This window comes from Hippocampus bargibanti, linkage group LG03 (genome assembly GCF_051943395.1).
Source record: "Hippocampus bargibanti isolate YZ-2025 linkage group LG03, ASM5194339v1, whole genome shotgun sequence".
Taxonomy (NCBI): Eukaryota; Metazoa; Chordata; class Actinopteri; order Syngnathiformes; family Syngnathidae; genus Hippocampus; species Hippocampus bargibanti.
Genome location: NC_142736.1, coordinates 11,381,709 through 11,399,208, shown reverse-complemented (window position 1 = coordinate 11,399,208; position 17,500 = coordinate 11,381,709). Strand labels below are relative to the sequence as shown.

The following is a 17,500-nucleotide window of genomic DNA, read 5'->3' as shown; positions in this document are numbered from 1 at the left end:
AGTGTGAGTGATGCTTTAAAATGAGAATGATTGTGGCAAAAAAAAAAAAAAACCCAAGAATCAGTTTGTGTATGCTGTCAACAATTTGGTCAATGAGAAAGAAGTCTTGCAAGCAGAACCACCAGTCATAATAGAATTAGTATATGTTGAAGAAACATTTTGTCCTTATTTGTGTTGAATACCAGTTTCAAAACTTAAAGGAGGAGTCAAGTCAGAAATGGTCTTTGCAATTTGTTTTATGTACCTCCACTCGTCGAAACATCCATCCATTCATCCATCCATTTTCCAGACCACTTTATCCTCATTAGGGTAGCGGGGGTTGGGGGGGCGTGGTTGTGCTGGATACTATCCCACCCGTCTTCGGGCACTACGTGGGGGACACCCTGAATTGGTTGCCAGCCAATTGCAGGGCACACACAGACAAACAAACATTCACACTCACACCGAGGGAAATTTGGGGTGTTCAATCAGCCTGGGACACATTTTTAGAATGTGGGAGTAAACCGGAGGACCGGGCATAACCCATGCGCGAATATGCAGACTCCACACAGGGAGGCCAAAGCGGGATTGGAATTCACGACCTCTGCACTGTGAAGTCGGCGTGTTAAAACGCAATTCCAATTCATTTTGTGTTTGAGGAATAAAAAAGCCCCTGCTTGTTTCTGTGTGTCATCTCATCCCATCACCGTGAATGTAACAAGACCCACCCAGAATACAGATGAGCTGCATGTTAACGTTGTTAATTGAGCTATTAGGCACTGTGATGTCACGATGTCTGATTTCAAGTGACAGCAATTGGCACTACGATGCAAAATGGCAGCCCCATGTTATAGGGAAAAACAGGTAGAGTTTTCTATTTAAGTCATATCGCACAAATACAATATTCCCCAGAATAATATGTTTGGGTGACTAGAGGTGCTTAGAACATAGTCGTATTCAGAAACTTGTTGACTTGACTTCCCCTTTGAGGAGTTGGCTCACATTTGTTTCAATTGCACATGCCCAAATGCCCAAAGTGAAGTTTCAGGACTTCTGCCTCACCATTCAATGGCATTAAACAACAGTTGAAAGTGAATCCATATGTCCTTTTGTTTGTGTATGAGCTATCAAGTGAGTGTGACATTTTCAGCCTCTCACCAAGGAATCAACGTCTTAACTACGGGGGCGGTGGGTTGTAAATAAGTCTCATTTTTGGTGGCTTTTTTGGGGCAGGTTAGTCAGGTCATCATATTCAAGCTCTGCTCCCAATCCAAGTTCTTTATAGCACAACGAAGGAATTCACAGAAAGAGGAAGTATGGAAGAGCCGTGAAGAATCAGTCATGCGTACCAATTTACATGAATTCCAACCTCAACATTTAGTTTGTAGCTGTGACGCTGCAACTAAGCATTCTTATCTGCATGTGACTGACTGGTGTTATTGGTGGTGTTGGTGGCTAAGTGTGGGTACACCAGGAAACCCGTGAAGGTGATGTATTTGGCATGGTTGCTGTACGCTCCAAAGCCATCTCGCTGGTGAGAGTAGAGCCAAACTGTGTCGCCGGCTTTGAGCGAAAGCATCAAGCTCTGACTCTGCAGAGCTTTTTCTCCGTGGCTGTCATCATAGATCATTGCCTGCACCTCCAGGTGGTTCTTCATTAGCTTGACGGAGAGAGTCTTCTGAGGAAGCTTGCCGACGTTGAAGGAGAAATAGTACGCACCGGGAATGCGGCACATGAAAATCCCATCCGTCACGTTGAAGTCCTCCCCGATGTTGACGAACGCAATGTCAAAGCTGACCGGCTGGTGCTGCGGCATGCCTGCCTGATTCACTCCAATTATACTCTGAGTGCGACCCACTGAGAAAGCAGATCGTGGATCTTCCTTCTGTTCTTGCTCCTCTTCATCATCCTGTTGTGTCTCCTTCTCACCCACCGTGTTCTTCAGATCTGACCCAACGTTGACTGTGGCCTGGTTACCATTCCATATTGGGACGTTGTCTGGTTGAAGCTTCTGGGAGCTATAGGCAGGGCGGTGCTGCTCCGGATGGTTTGTCTGGTACTCGTAGGTGTCTGCATAAATGAGGAAGCCATTGAAAGTGGTGTAGTGTCCAGTGTTGCTATAGAGAGCATAGCGAGGATCGCCGTGGAGGCGCAGCCAGATGGTGTCACCAAACTCCAGCTGCAGCATGACACTCTGACTCTGTACCTTAAGGATGGAAACATACTTTGCATGAAAAGTCTTTTTTACCTGTCTTAATACAGTTATTAGATTTTTGGGTCATTCCATGCCAAATCATCGACTCGGTTCCACCAAGTGGGTTTTGATTTTGATGAAACTTGGTGTATTATTTTTGTGCATTTATATGGGGCCAAAGCAATGTTTTTGTTTATGAAATATGAAGCTTTCAATGAAAATTCACATATATTTCACAAATATGTAATATTCAATGTTCAATATGATTCATATTATCCAGCCATCCATTTTCTGTACTGCTTATTCCTCATTAGGGTCGTGGGGGTGCTGGAACCTATCCCAGCTGTCTTCGGGCACGAGGCGGGGGACACCCTGAATTGGTTGCCAGCCAATCACAGGGCACACAAAGACTTCCAACAGACACTCTCACACTCACACCTAGGGACAATTTGGAGTGTTCAATCTGCCTGCCATGCATGTTTTTGGAGTGTGGGAGGAAACCGGAGGACCCGGAGAAAGCCCACGCGGATCCGGGGAGAACATGCAAACTCCACACAGGGAGGCCGGACCGGGACACGAACCGGCAACCTCTGCACTATGAAGGCGGTGTGCTAACCACTCGACGACCGCGGCGCCCTGGTTCATATTATATGTGTGTTTTAAAGAACAGGTGCAATATTACACTTCATTAAAAAACTTGTTGGGGTCACATGATTCACAAGGTCAATTACATGGAGAAATTATTTTGATTTGCCATCGAATGACTTTTTTTTCTGTACGGCATCTAGAAAAAGAGCTGAAGAACAATAAATAAATAAATAAGCGGTTTGGTTTTGATATGAAAATCACACCTCAGAAAAATTATTTTTATTATTGATATGATTCAATGTCAGAGAACCTTTTTAGGTTGGTCATTGTCGCTGAACTGCATGCTTGGAAAATCTAAAGAGATTAAAACTGTAACAACAAAATACATTTTCTGACCAGTAACTACCAACAAAAAAGTTTGAAAAATACATGCATGAAATCCAGCTTCTTATGCAGTATTATCCATTCCTTTCTAATGCAGTGAAGTGCTTTTTATGTACTGCTTAGTATTGCTGGAAGAACAGAACCGTGACCTACCTTCCTCTCCTCTCCAGCATTCTCTTCATACACAATGGCTTGGACCTCATTTCTATTCTTCATTAGCATGACCGACAGGTCTTTATGAGGGAATTTTCCCACTGTAAAGGAGAAGTAGTAGGCCCCAGGGATGCGGCAGCGAAACAAACCAGCCTTTGGGTCAAAATCCCCACCAATGTTGACATAGACGGTGTCAAATGTCACCGTCATCTTGGGTCCACCTTCCATACTGTTGGTCCGAGCCACCGAGAAAGCTGACCGTAGTTCATCGTTGTCCGGTTGCCAAGCGAAACCCATCACATCGCCTGAGTGACTCAGGCACATCAGGCCAATTAGCATGCTTGTTGGGAGCAGCATTGTATCTCTGGAGAGGCAGAAATTAAAAATATGCATCAAGATAATTGTAGTTCAATTCATATTGACTGTGTTAGCCAAACAAAACAACCAAGATAAATTGACATTTTACAGTCCTTCATGGTCGCTAACAGTTTTCAAGTAACGGGCCACTTCATTGCTGCGACACAACCAACCAACTCAGGAAAAAAATGGGTTTCACAAACATGCCTAACTTTGTGTGCATAGCTGAAACATCAGCTGCCAATTTCAGAAGAGTTCTTTAATTGGTTTTGAGAAAGAAAATTTGTGCTATGTTTGGAAGATTTCATGTCGGAGGGTTTGTCAACTTCAATACTTCAGTGACACAGCAATACCGACACACGTGTTGGTCAATCCGCTTAAAAGGGCTCAGTGGTATTCCGTGAGGTTGATGATAGGTGGAATAATTAGGTGAAATAATAAAAAATTAAAATTACAATTAAAATAAAGAAAAAACAAGGATAACATATTTGTGTCCGGGCGTGACAGTGTCATGGCCCCTCAGAGTGCACTATGGTCAGCCGCAAATTCAAAGATGTACCTCTGAATTTCAATGCCGTGACCATAACGAGGAGGCATGATAGCCACAAGATCCTGACATGCAGTATTGGCAATTGAAAGCTTTTTTCCACCGCAAATTAGCGAGAACAGTGACCTAAATCAGAACAGAGCTTATTTACGTATTACCGGTAAATATAAAGAAAATAAATCAACTGTTTTCCATTCCGGGTATATCAGAGTCACAAAAGTAGCATGAAAAATTGCACTGTGGAGATTTCCAAGCCAAATGCTCTTGCAAAAGGACATCAAAGATGATGGAGGAAAAATGGCATACGACCTTTAAGACAGTTCGGTTGCTGCTGTTTACAATGCAATATGTGTGAAAGCTGTGAACTACAGACTGCAATATATCTGTTGCCAGGCAACCAAAACCTGGTTAAAAATCAGAGGGGAGCAATTCAAAGGACCCCAAGGAGATTCATATTAATGCACTTAGTTCTGGTTGCAGATTTTAATTTTTGTTCAAAAAAATGTCATTATACATATAATTTTGTGAGCTATCTTGTGTGATGCAGAGTTTGTGACGCATACTCAGTGAAGAATGACCAGAAGGCATTTTGGCTTTAGATTATTCCTGTCGAGTCAAGTCAAATGTAGTTAACTCATTCAGCCAGACATGTGCAAAAATGTGTCCACTCCACTGCCAGGGCTTTTGTCATTTGTACTCAAATTCCAAGACCCACAGAATATAGAGTTTTAGGACTACATAAACATTTAATGCAGCGTAAAAAAACTTAGAATCTCTTCTTAAATCAGATAAACAGAGTCAATTCCAAAGTCATATGGGTTTGGAGTAATATGAGGTGCAAGTGGGAGCTGCCCCCTCGTGAAGGCAAAAAAATTGCTAGATGTCTGACCAGCGCTTTATCGACCACCCCCCACAATAAAAACCAAAACCCGAACAAATTCGGGAATGGCGCACGGCGTCATATTTTCAATTCCCGAATAATTTCGGGAATGGCAGTGAATGAGGTAATAACAAAAGAGTCTCAAAGGGCTTCACATTCCTGCATTGGACAGTTGACAAAACACTGACATCTCTGGATTAACCCCACAAGAATAATAAACATACAAACAAACAAACGAACGAACGAACGAACGTCCGACCGACCGACCGATCGACCGGCCGCTCGATCAATCAATCAATCAATCAATCAATCAATCAATCAATCAATCAATCAATCAATCAATCAATCAATCAATCAATCAATCAATCAATCAATCAATCAATCAATCAATCAATCAATCATCTTGCAAAAAATCCCTTTTTTTACACAAGCGCACATAAACACACACACACACAGACACAAACACACACACACACAGGCACACACATGCACACACTAAAAACGGAGAAGAATCTGGATTGTTATTCGCATAAAACCAGCAAATATGGAGTTTGGAGGGTATGTTAGAGAATTGATAACTTGAGTTTTGTAAGATGTTCTGTCATCCAAGCAATATCTTTTTCAGGGATGTCTGCATATTTCAACGCGACAATGCGAAGGAACATTCTGCATGTGTCACAGCAGTGTGACTTCAATGGAAAAGACTGAGCGCTAGACTGGCCTTCCCACTGAAAATGTGTGTCATATTATGAAGTGCGAAATATATTCATGGAGATACAAATAGTTACATTACGTGATGTTCCAAGCAGAAGCGATGGACACTGTTTTAAACATGTCCTTGTTCTGATTTTTTGGGGGAATGTGTTGGAGACATCAAATTCAAAACGATGAAATGTTTGCCCCCAAAAATTAACTGAAATGATCAAATACAACAGAATTAATCATTGAACATGAGATATTTTTTCTTTGTCATGTATTCAATACAATATACAGTAAAGTCTCGTTATATCGATATCGGATATAGCGATAGTCCCGGTTATATTGATACTATTTCTATGCACGCACGGAGAAAATTACATGCAAACAGGGTCGGATATATCGATAGTCCCGGTTATATCGATATTTTTTCGGACTCCCTTGAATATCGATATAACGAGACTTTACTGTACATGGAAAAGTATTTTTAAAATATCGTATTCTGTTTTTACTAATTACAACAATGTCTCAATGTTTTATGGAATTTAGGTTTGTTCACATCTGTATAACAAAGTTCGGAATGCAGTCGGCTCATGCTGCTTCTCTCTTAACTAATTAGATGCCAGACGGTGTGCTAAAATGTGTCCACTCCAGTGCCAGGGTTTTTGTCATTTTCACTCAAATTGTAGGAGCCACAGAATTTTGACATTTAGGACTACATAAACATTCAATGCAGTCTAAGAATCCTTAGACCAGGGGTGTCAAAGTCATTTTCATGCAGTGGGCCACATTGTTGTTATGGTTTCTTCTCGATGAATTTGGGGAAGCCATTACAATGTTTAATCCCCTCCACATATTACATAGAGAGCATAGGAATAACTAGTTTTCAAATCTGAGTCAAGAATAATGACTGTTATTGTGGTTTACATCCAAAAATATGAAATTTTGAGTTTTAGCAAGCATCATGGAATTTTACAAGTTTCATTTGCTTTCGCGGGCCGAAAAAAATGATGTGACGGGCCGGATTTGGCCCGCCACATCAAATGACTTCTTCTGAGCGTATTTTACAAAGATTCCATCACATATAGATCTATTTTACATTTTAAGACTTGCGCTGAATATTCAGGAAGTCTTGTTTTTGAGTTGGTGACGATTCCTGACGTCACGCCACGGAGGGAACGCCCCTGACAGAGAAAACGACACACAATGCATTTTGCAGTACTTTGTTTGGTCTGAAAACTTCGTGTTGATCCGTGTTGATGGTGAAATTAGAAGGAAAACACATAATGCAATGGTGAATCGTTGTGTGTTGCACCAAGACAACTACAGTGAGACTTTGACTTACGGACACCTTACCTTACAAACTTTTTGGTTTACGAACGTCAAATTTATGAAAATTAAACCTTGGAATACACATTACTTTTTGCGATACACACCCACCACGGAGTGATCTTCGGATTGGCGGGGTGATCTTCGGATCTTCGGCGGAATCACACGGCCGAACAGCGCTCCAGCCGGCGCACCTTTCCACACCCCCCCTCTCTGAATTCACACCTCGATCGCCTCCGAGGAGCTTTTTGCAGATGATTTTACGATTAGGAAATGAATGCAAGATGACCCCTTAATAATCACTGTCGAGAAGAAGGAGATCATTGCGAAACACGAACGAGGTGTGCGTTTGTGCCGTCACATGTGCATCTCAGCCTGACACATCTCTCACGCTGTGTGTCACTTCCTTGAGAGTAACTTTCTACGAGCATTCTACAAATAAAGAGCCCGGTACCGTTTACCATTGCTACCATCCTTCGCCTAAAAGCTTTACACAAAGGCGTTATTTAGTCGATGCTTTCACGTGACTAATGACACCGGAATTGTCACATGCGGGTTGACAGCTGGGGTGGGGCCACCGCTCACGACCTCCACCAGCCGAAGAAGCCACTTCAATTTCATTTCATTTCAACGCGTCGCTGTCACCTCACTAGTGACATGATTACGACGCCTCGCTGTGTCCTGTGCTGGCAAGTTCAAGCGTTTGCTTTGCCCGAGGTGATTGTTAGCAGCGATGGCGTAAGTTTGGTGCTTTCCGGGATCGCGAGTGTGCTGGACGGATCGCCCCGCCCGCCTTCTTTTGTCGCGTTTTATTCCGCGTCCGTGGAATCATCAGACTCGCGCCTTTTGTTGTAATAAAATCTCTGCCAGCCCCTACGGGACTTGAAGTGGATGCAGATGACATCGGAGCTTTGTTGCTGACCATAATGAGGTCCTCAACACAGAGGATTTGATTTGCCTTCAAGAGGACAAGCAGAAGCAGGCCATCCAGGAGTTGATGTGCAGGCTTTTATTGAACAGTTCCATCCAGAAAAGGCTGTGAGAATCATCAACATGATGAATGATAATGTGATGCCTCAGTTTCGTAAGATCTTACAAGTCAGAAAGCAACAGGTGTCAATTAAGAGCCATCAACGGCCATCACACATGTAAATAAAGTGACTTTATGATACAGTGCAGTGTATTTCTTTCATTACAATACAACAGAACATTTATTATACATAGAATAAGGTATGGTGTGTAGTTTTAAGGCTTATTTATTTGAAAATTATATTTTATGGAGACCTGGGAAAGGATTATTCTTATTTTAATTGTTTCCTATGGATTTCTTTTTGGGGGATACACACTTTTCGCCTTACACACTCTGTCTGGGAACCAATTAAGTTCGTAAGCCAAGGTCTCACTGTATTTGATATTCGCTGACAAAATCACACATAACTTATTGAATCGATTGCATGCTTTCCTCTTCAGAACTATTTGAATCACATTCATAACTGGATGAGGAACAAGAAAGCATCTTCTCCAAATATGAAGCCATTGTTTTGATTCTCGAGCAAGGCAAGACATTTTGGCGTGACATCACGAACAAGGGGGCGGGACCTTCTGAAACTGGCCACTTCCGGGTTCAATTTGAAGTAGTTTTTGGACACTTTAAGTCATTTTTATTGGTGTTTTACATGATGTAAGTTAGGAAACAAAAAAGTGGTGTCGGTTGTCCTTTAAGTTGAAATGTATTTTATACCTTGTTCTGCAACACATATTTATATTTATTTGTTGAGTGCAAACAAACTCAAAAGCAAGAGATAGACTACACTTCTTTCTCTGATTGAACTCCGGCTACCATTGTATTTGGTTGTATGTTTTGTGTAGGTACCTGCTGTACGTAATAAAATGCCATTGTTCACCCATCACTCTAATTTCAGTGTGAGTCCTATTCTTCTTTGTGAGTCATCAAAAAGTCGATACAGTTTTACAGGAGTTTGTGTGGTCTCTGTTCTTGTTCTCAGGTTGTTGTGCAGCAAAAAGCACGGTTTATTTCTCAATACATTGTTTTACAAAACACACTTTCAGTGTTGCCGTACAGTGAGACCTCAACTTACGACACCTTATATTACGAACTTTTCATCTTGCGAACGTCAAATTTATGAAAATTAAAACTTATAATAAGCACTGTTTTCATAATACACACCCACCACGGCAGTGACGTGCGGTGAGGTTCATGGCTGGTGAGGCACTGACGTCATCAATGACGTCACCGCTCGTTTCTACTTAGTATTTGAACGGTAAATTCAGCGATTTTGAAAAAAATCCTAAAACGGTGAAGTTAAATGGACAAGAACTTTAAAGTACAAATCACTAAATACATCTAACTGTTTAATTTATTTTTTCAATTGATATTTCCATGACAGCTTTCCATGATGACAGGTGAGGCACGGCCTCACCTGCCTCCACTGACTGCACGTCACTGCACCACGGCTGGTCCATCAAGCACACGACCTTCGGATCTGGCAGAGTGATCTTCGGCGGAAGCACACGGCCGAACAGCGCTCCAGCCGGCTCTCATTGAATGCACACGTCGATCGCCTACTTGGAGCTTTTTGCTGATAATTTTAGTATGATGGGACCGAAAAAAAACACCACAGGCTCGTGGTCAGCCCAAGAAGACATAAAGTCGCTGAGAAGAAGGAGATAATTGAAAAACACGAACGAGTTGTGCGTTTGTGTGATTTAGGGGCCGAGTACGAGACGAGGGTTCGAATCCCACTTGTGGCAGAGAAAATGAGCAGAAATGAGCACAATGACATCATCCAGTGTGGGTCCTTGGGCAAGACCCTTCACGCTAATGCCTACCTCATACAATGATGAGAGACAATAAATGGAATGACATGCCGGCTCAGACGTCGCCCGGCCAAACAAGGTCTGCGTCAGGTGCTGGGGAACCAGAGCACCCTGATGAAAAATGGGCTACTGGAACAAAGCGGAGATGGACGAGATGCGATAACATGGCTCTGTTGGAATGCTACTACTCAAGCAACCCTAGTCAGAGGGGTTACATGCGGAGAATGGGGGCTGAATGTTTACTTCGAAACCCACAGTCACGGTTGACCACGAAACAACTAGTAGCTCAGTGTTCCAATATCCACAAACGGCAATTGCTATCACAACTTGAGATTGATGAGGTACAACACAAATTCCGAGGTGAAGGGCCCCAGGCTGCCACATCACAGGAAGAGGTTCAACCAGAGATTGGGAGGCAAGCCCCAATGAATAATGAGATTGGGAAGCCAGCCCCAATAAATGAAATGCTGAGCGAGGCAGCAAATGACCTGAGAGATAAGATCATGGCAAGAATGAAGACTGGGCAACGAAGGCACCGATTACAACGGCTATGTGAAGTACCACCTGAAAGTCTCATGGAAACTGTGAATGCAGCACTGAGAACGATCCCGACCGGAACGATCACGGAAACCAATGAGCTGATATACACCTCAGCATCAGTGATCCTAGACATGCTTGGCTACAAGAGCAACCATGAGAGCCACGAGATTCATTACCCACCATGGAAAAGACGGTTGGAGGCCAAGATCAAGGCGGCTCGGAAAGATGTGAGTCAATTGACGGAGACCCAGAGAGGTGTGAATAAAAGGCCAATACCCAAGAGGTACATGCAGATAACCATACCTGAAGCACTCGAAACTGCCAAACAAAGGCTCCAGGCCTTGGCCAGTCGCCTAAAGAGGTACACGAAAGAGAATGAGGCCAGAAGAATAAACAGGCTGTTCGCAACACAACCTGCGAAAGTGTACGCTCAGTGGCAGGGTTCTAACAGCAGAGCAGACCCTCCAAGGCTGGAAACTGAAAGATACTGGAAAGGCATATGGGAGAAGGAGGTCGCACATAACAGCAGTGCACAATGGCTGGTGACTCTGAAAGAGGAGCACAGCAACCTCCCTGAACAGAACCCAGTTACCATCACAGCGGCAGATATACAAGGAAGAGTCTCAGGTATGAAAAACTGGACGGCACCAGGCCCGGATATGGTCCACACCTACTGGCTAAAGAAACTCACAGCTCTCCACGAGCGCCTAGCAGCACAAATGAACCAGCTGCTGATGGATGGGACTCACCCAGGATGGCTAACCGAAGGGCGAACAATTCTGATCATGAAGGATTCCTCAAAGGGTGCAGTTCCTTCCAACTATCGGCCAATAACCTGTCTCTCCACAACATGGAAGCTCATGTCAGGCATCATTGCGGCTAAGATAAGTGGACACATGGATCAATACATGAGAAAAGCACAGAAAAGCATTAGTAGAGATACTAGAGGTGCCAAACATCAGCTGCTGGTTGACAGAACAGTCGCTCAAGACTGCAGGTCCCGACATACCAACCTGTGCACATCCTGGATTGATTACAAGAAAGCATATGACTCGATGCCACACACATGGATCAATGAATGCTTGGAATTGTATAAGGTCAACAGGACCCTGAGAGCCTTCGTTGCAAACTCGATGAGGATGTGGAAAACCACACTTGAAGCCAATGGCAAGCCACTAACGCAAGTGTCCATCAAATGTGGCATATACCAAGGTGATGCACTCTCCCCACTGCTGTTCTGCATAGGACTGAACCCCCTCAGCCAGATAATCGCCAAGACAGGCTATGGATACCGCCTCAGAAATGGAGCTACGATCAGTCACCTCCTCTACATGGATGACATCAAGCTGTATGCTAAGAGCGAAAGGGACATAGACTCCCTGATCCACACAACCAGGATCTACAGCAGTGATATCGGAATGTCATTCGGGCTGGAGAAATGTAGTCGGATGGTGACTAAGAGGGGCAAGGTAGTCCACACTGAAGGGGTCTCACTCACTGAAGGAACAATAGCAGACATTGAAAACAGCTACAAGTACCTCGGTATACCACAGGCCAATGGCAACCTCGAATTAGCAACAAGGAAAGCGGCTACGACCAAATACCTCCAGCGGGTGAGGCAAGTCCTCAGAAGCCAGCTCAATGGCAAGAACAGCTATGCCCTGCCAGTGATGCCAGTGATGCCAGAGATACCCTGCAGGAATAATAAGGTGGCCAAAGGAAGAGATTCAGACCACGGATGTTAAGACCCGAAAACTCCTCACCATGCACGGAGGGTTCCATCCCAAGTCCAGCACCCTGAGACTGTACACAAGCCGTAAGGAAGGAGGCCGGGGACTAGTGAGTGTGAGAGCCACTGTCCAGGATGAAACATCCAAGCTCCATGAATACATCAAAGAGAAGGCTCCAACGGATGATGTACTTAGAGAATGTCTCAGTCAATGGGGAACAGAGGGTGAGGTGCTGGAAGAGGGACAATCATGGGAGGAAAAGCCCCTACACGGGATGTACCACCGAACCATAGCAGAAGTGGCTGATCTCAAGAAGTCCTATCAGTGGCTAGAGAGGGCTGGCCTAAAGGACAGCACAGAGGCACTCATCCTGGCTGCCCAAGAGCAGGCCCTGAACACCAGAGCCATAGAGGCAGGGATATACCACCCCAGACAAGACCCAAGGTGTAGGTTGTGCAAAGAGGCACCTGAGACCATCCAACACGTAACTGCAGGGTGTAAGATGCTGGCAGGGAAAGCCTACATGGAGCGCCATAACCAGGTGGCTGGCATAGTCTACCGAAACATCTGTGCGGAGTATGGACTGGAAACCCCAAGGTCAAAATGGGAAACACCTCCCAAGGTGGTGGAGAATGACCGAGCAAAAATCCTGTGGGACTTCCAGATACAGACTGACAAGATGGTAATGGCCAACCAACCAGATATCGTGGTCATAGATAAAGGGGAAAGGAAAGCCGTTGTCGTGGATGTAGCGGTCCCGAGTGATGGGAACATCAGAAAGAAGGAACATGAGAAAATCGAGAAATACCAAGGGCTCAGAGAGGAGCTGGAGAGAGCCTGGAAGGTAAAGGTGACAGTCGTGCCTGTGGTGGTCGGAGCACTTGGGGCAGTGACCCCCAAACTCGACGAGTGGTTGCAACAGATCCCGGGAACAACATCGGATATCTCGGTCCAGAAAAGCGCAGTGCTGGGAACAGCACGGATACTGCGCAGAACCCTCAAGCTTCCTGGCCTCTGGTAGAGGACCCGAGCTGAAATGGGGACAGACACCACCCATGGTGGGTGAGACGAGGATTTTATATATATATATATATATATATATATATATACAAGATCAACAAGATCCACCAGCACCTCGGCTCCTCTGTATCCCCCCTCCCCCAACCTTCCTACTCCCTATCAACTGCTGTCGTCTTTTGAACTCCCTCATCCCTCCTTACTTTCTGACCTCATCACCAAGTCCAAGAATTCCACCTGTCAACTTCACCTGCTCGCTACTATGCTAATCAAATCTTGTCTACCCGCTCTCCTCCCTTTTATTTCAGCTATTATTCACTCCTCATTGTCCACTGGAATTGTTCCTGTCCCTCTCAAAACCGCAGCTGTAACGCCAATCCTGAAAAAACTTGGTTCAGATTCCAATGATTTCAATAACCTACGTCCAATTTCGCATTTTGCATTTATCGCTAAAATTCTCGAAAAAACCGTCGCCTGTCAACTCCACTCTCACCTCACTCACAATAACCTCTACGAACAATTCCACTCTGGTTTCCGTCCTCGCCACAGCACTGAATCAGCCCTCATAAAAATCACAAATGACCTTCTCATAGCAGCAGATACCGGCTCCCTCTCTATTCTCATCCTTCTTGATCTATCTGCGGCCTTTGACACCATTTCTCACCCCATCCTGCTCAACCGACTCTCCACTCTAGGCGTGACACACACCCCACTTAGTTGGTTTCACTCCTACCTCACTGGCCGCTCACAGTTTATCAAATTACCTCATTCACTTCACGGTCCTCCCCTGTGTCTTCTGGTGTGCCCCAAGTGTCTGTTCTGGGGCCCCTTCTCTTTATTATATACCTTCTTCCCCTTGGTGATATCTTCCGCAAATTTGGCATTCATTTTCACTGCTTCGCGGATGACACCCAGCTATACCTCTCCAGTAAACCCGACGCCTCTCTTCCACCTGCATCCCTTACACTTTGCCTCTCAGAAATCAAATCCTGGTTTTCTCATAACTTTCTCAAACTAAACAGCGAAAAAAACTGAACTTCTCCTTGTCGGTACAAAATCCACCCTTCACAAAGCAAACAGTTTCTCTCTCACCATTGACAGTTCTACCGTGTCCCCCGTCCTTCAGGTTAAGAGCCTGGGTGTCATCTTTGATAGCACACTATCTTTTCACTCCCATATAAATAACATAACCCGGTCTGCATATTTTCACCTCCGCAATATCAATCGTGTCCGTCCCTCTCTCACCCCTCACACCACTGCTATCCTCGTCCACAGTCTCGTCACCTCCCGTATCGATTATTGTAATTCACTTCTTTTCGGGGTCAATCAAAAATGTCTCCATAAAATCCAACTAGTCCAAAATTCCTCAGCCCGGATAAACACAAAAACCCCCTCATTTCACCAAATCACTCCTGTCCTCCAACAGCTCCACTGGCTCCCTGTTAAACTCCATATTGAATTCAAGATACTTCTGTTTACATTTAAAGCCATCCATAACCTTGCTCCCCCCTATCTGTCTGACCTAATTCAAATCTCCGTTCCTTCTCGGGCCCTCAGATCCTCTTCCTCCCTCCACCTCTACATGCCCTCTGCCCGTCTCACAACAATGGGGTGCAGGGCTATATATATATATATATATATATATATATATATATATATATATATTATATATATATATATATATATATATATATATATATATATATATATATATATATATATATATATATATATATATATATACAGTAAAGTCTCGTTATATCGATATTCAAGGGAGTCCGAAAAAATATCGATATAACCGGGACTATCGATATATCCGACCCTGTTTGCATGTAATTTTCTCCGCGCGTGCATAGAAATAGTATCGATATAACCGGGACTATCGATATATCCGATATCGATATAACGAGACTATACTGTATATATATTGATAGTCTTTATTCCCCATTCTTACTATAAACAGAGGAGACGCCATTGCAAAGAGCAGCAATGGATTTTCCTCATATGGGACAGATATTGTTAATACTTTTATATATTTTGAACTATAAATAACCCTAGCAATTGCAACACGACGGCAGCTCGCGCTAAGATTATCTGTGTAATACTTGCCATTGTACCATGTTGACTCATGCTTCTCATTAGACATGTGACAACAATGATAAGAAGACAACAGACAAACTTTTCCCGTAATGAGAACCCGTGGGAGCAAGAGATGGAATTTGCTCATGGAAGTTAAAAAGCACCCTGAGCTATGCCTTTTGGAATGTCGGAATTATGACTTGCTACATATGTCCACCCTTCTTAGATGTCACGATTTGCAAGGTGGTGGTGGTGGTGGACCCCAAAAAAAGCAGAAAAGTGAGAGGATCAGGGTGTATCTGACAAATTGTATTAAATAAAGTCGGCGGAAACATAATCTGAAACAACAAAGTCATCAGAACAGAAAGGTCCAAATTAGCAAACAAAACCACAAGTTAAAACTTGACAAGATGAAACAAACCTGACAGGGTGAAACAAACAATGAGGCCCGACAGTGCCACCCGCTGGTCACAAACCAAAACGTGACATTGGGTGTATGTTTCAAGATAAACCTAACCATTGGCTCGTATTTCTTATTGCAGTGACACTACTCTCCAACAAAATCACGTTTGCAGCATTACGTTCCTATCAGAACTCAGGGAATAGGTGGGGGAGAAACTAGAGAGGTGGAGGTATGCGCTGGAAAGAAGAGAAATGAAGGTCAGTCACAGCAAGACGGAATACATGCATATGTGTGTGAATGAGACGTACAAGAGTGGTGCTACAGGGAGAAGAGATAAAGAAGGTGGAGGATTTTAAGTACTTGGGGTCAACTGTCCAGAGCAATGGTGAATGTGGGTCTGTGATGTGTTAAAGAAGGGTTTAAACTAGGAAGTTAGGAAAGGTTTATAAAACGGTGATGAGACCATCCATGATGTTTAGACTGGAGACAGTGCCACTGAAGAAAAGGCAGGAAGCAGAGCTGGAGGTAGCAGAGCTGAATATGTTGAGCTTTTCTTTGGGAGTGACCAGGTTGGATAGGATCAGGAATGAGTATATTAGAGGGACAACTCATATTAGAGGCTTTGGAGAGAAAGTCAGAGAGGCCAGACTTAGATGGTTTGGACATGTCCAGACGAGAGGGATTGACTATATCGGGAGAAGGATGCTGAGTCTTGAACTGCCAGGCAGGAGACAAGGAGAAAGAACTAAAAGGGGGTTTATGGATGTTGTCAGAGGACATGAAGGTAGCAAGTGTGAGAGAAGTGCATGCACACATCGGGTTAGATGGAGGACAATGATTGGCTGTGGCGATCACCGAAGGGAAAAGCCGAAAGGAAAAGAAGAAAAAGAAGACAACCTATCAGAACATTTTTTTAATTTGGCGGAAATTTTAAATCTGTAGTTTTAACTTTGAGTGAACGCTAGCGCATGTGGCTGCCGCTGCTCACCAACAGAAAAAAAACTTATCCTGTGACTGTAAAGTGACCTTGAGGGTTTTGAAAGGCGCTTATACATTAAATGTATTATTATTATTATTATTATTATTATTATTATTATTATTATTATTATTATTATTATTATTATTATTATTATTATTATTATTATTAAAATTGACAAGCAAGGGTAAAACCTTTTTTTAATGTTTTTTTTGTGGACCAAAAAATAGATAAAAACTAACAAAAAGGAATGATTAAAATGTGACTGAAACTAATGACTGTTTTTGCCGAAAAGACTGAGAGTAAGACTACAGTAATCCCTACTTCACGGATTTTTGTCTATCTCAGGAGGTCCTGGTCCCTATTGAGAGCAAAAATCAAGGGATTACTGCATATCTAAAATGGCTTCCCAAAAACAACACCAGTGAAGTGATCAAAGAACGAAATCTTCTCTGAACATCAACAATCAGAATCACAATCCTCTTTATTGGCCAAGTATGTCATACACGCCAGGAATTTGTCTCGTGTTGGAATGACAAGTAAGTACAATTACACATGACATCCCAGAATCGAAAGACTTTCCGTAATGTGAGTGTACCATTGTGCAGCAGCACCACTGAATGACAGCTGTGCGACAACGTGGAAAGTCAGCGAGCGGACATAAAGTCATAGCTATTGCAATACAATCCGATGATAATAATACTAAATAATAAACATTTTCATTTGTTGAACCTTGTGTACATTTTGTTCCCAAACACTTGTGAGGAATGGAACCTATCCGACCACATTCTAAAATAGCATGTCTTATAT

General features: G+C 43.4%; 1 protein-coding gene across 1 annotated transcript in view; it reads right to left on the bottom strand.

Moving 5' to 3' along the window:
- Window positions 1–17,500, bottom strand: part of c1qtnf4 (C1q and TNF related 4) — a 27,718-nt gene that overhangs the window by 2,734 nt on the left and 7,484 nt on the right. Inside the window, exons 2-3 of the mRNA XM_088991958.1 lie at window positions 3,299–3,662; window positions 1–2,185 (exon numbers count right to left, since the gene is read on the bottom strand). The exon at window positions 1–2,185 is cut by the window's left edge and continues 2,734 nt beyond it. Coding sequence (XP_088848084.1) covers window positions 1,382–2,185; window positions 3,299–3,662 — 1,168 coding nt within the window. The 3' untranslated portion in view covers window positions 1–1,381. The remainder of the gene's footprint in view (window positions 2,186–3,298; window positions 3,663–17,500) is intronic.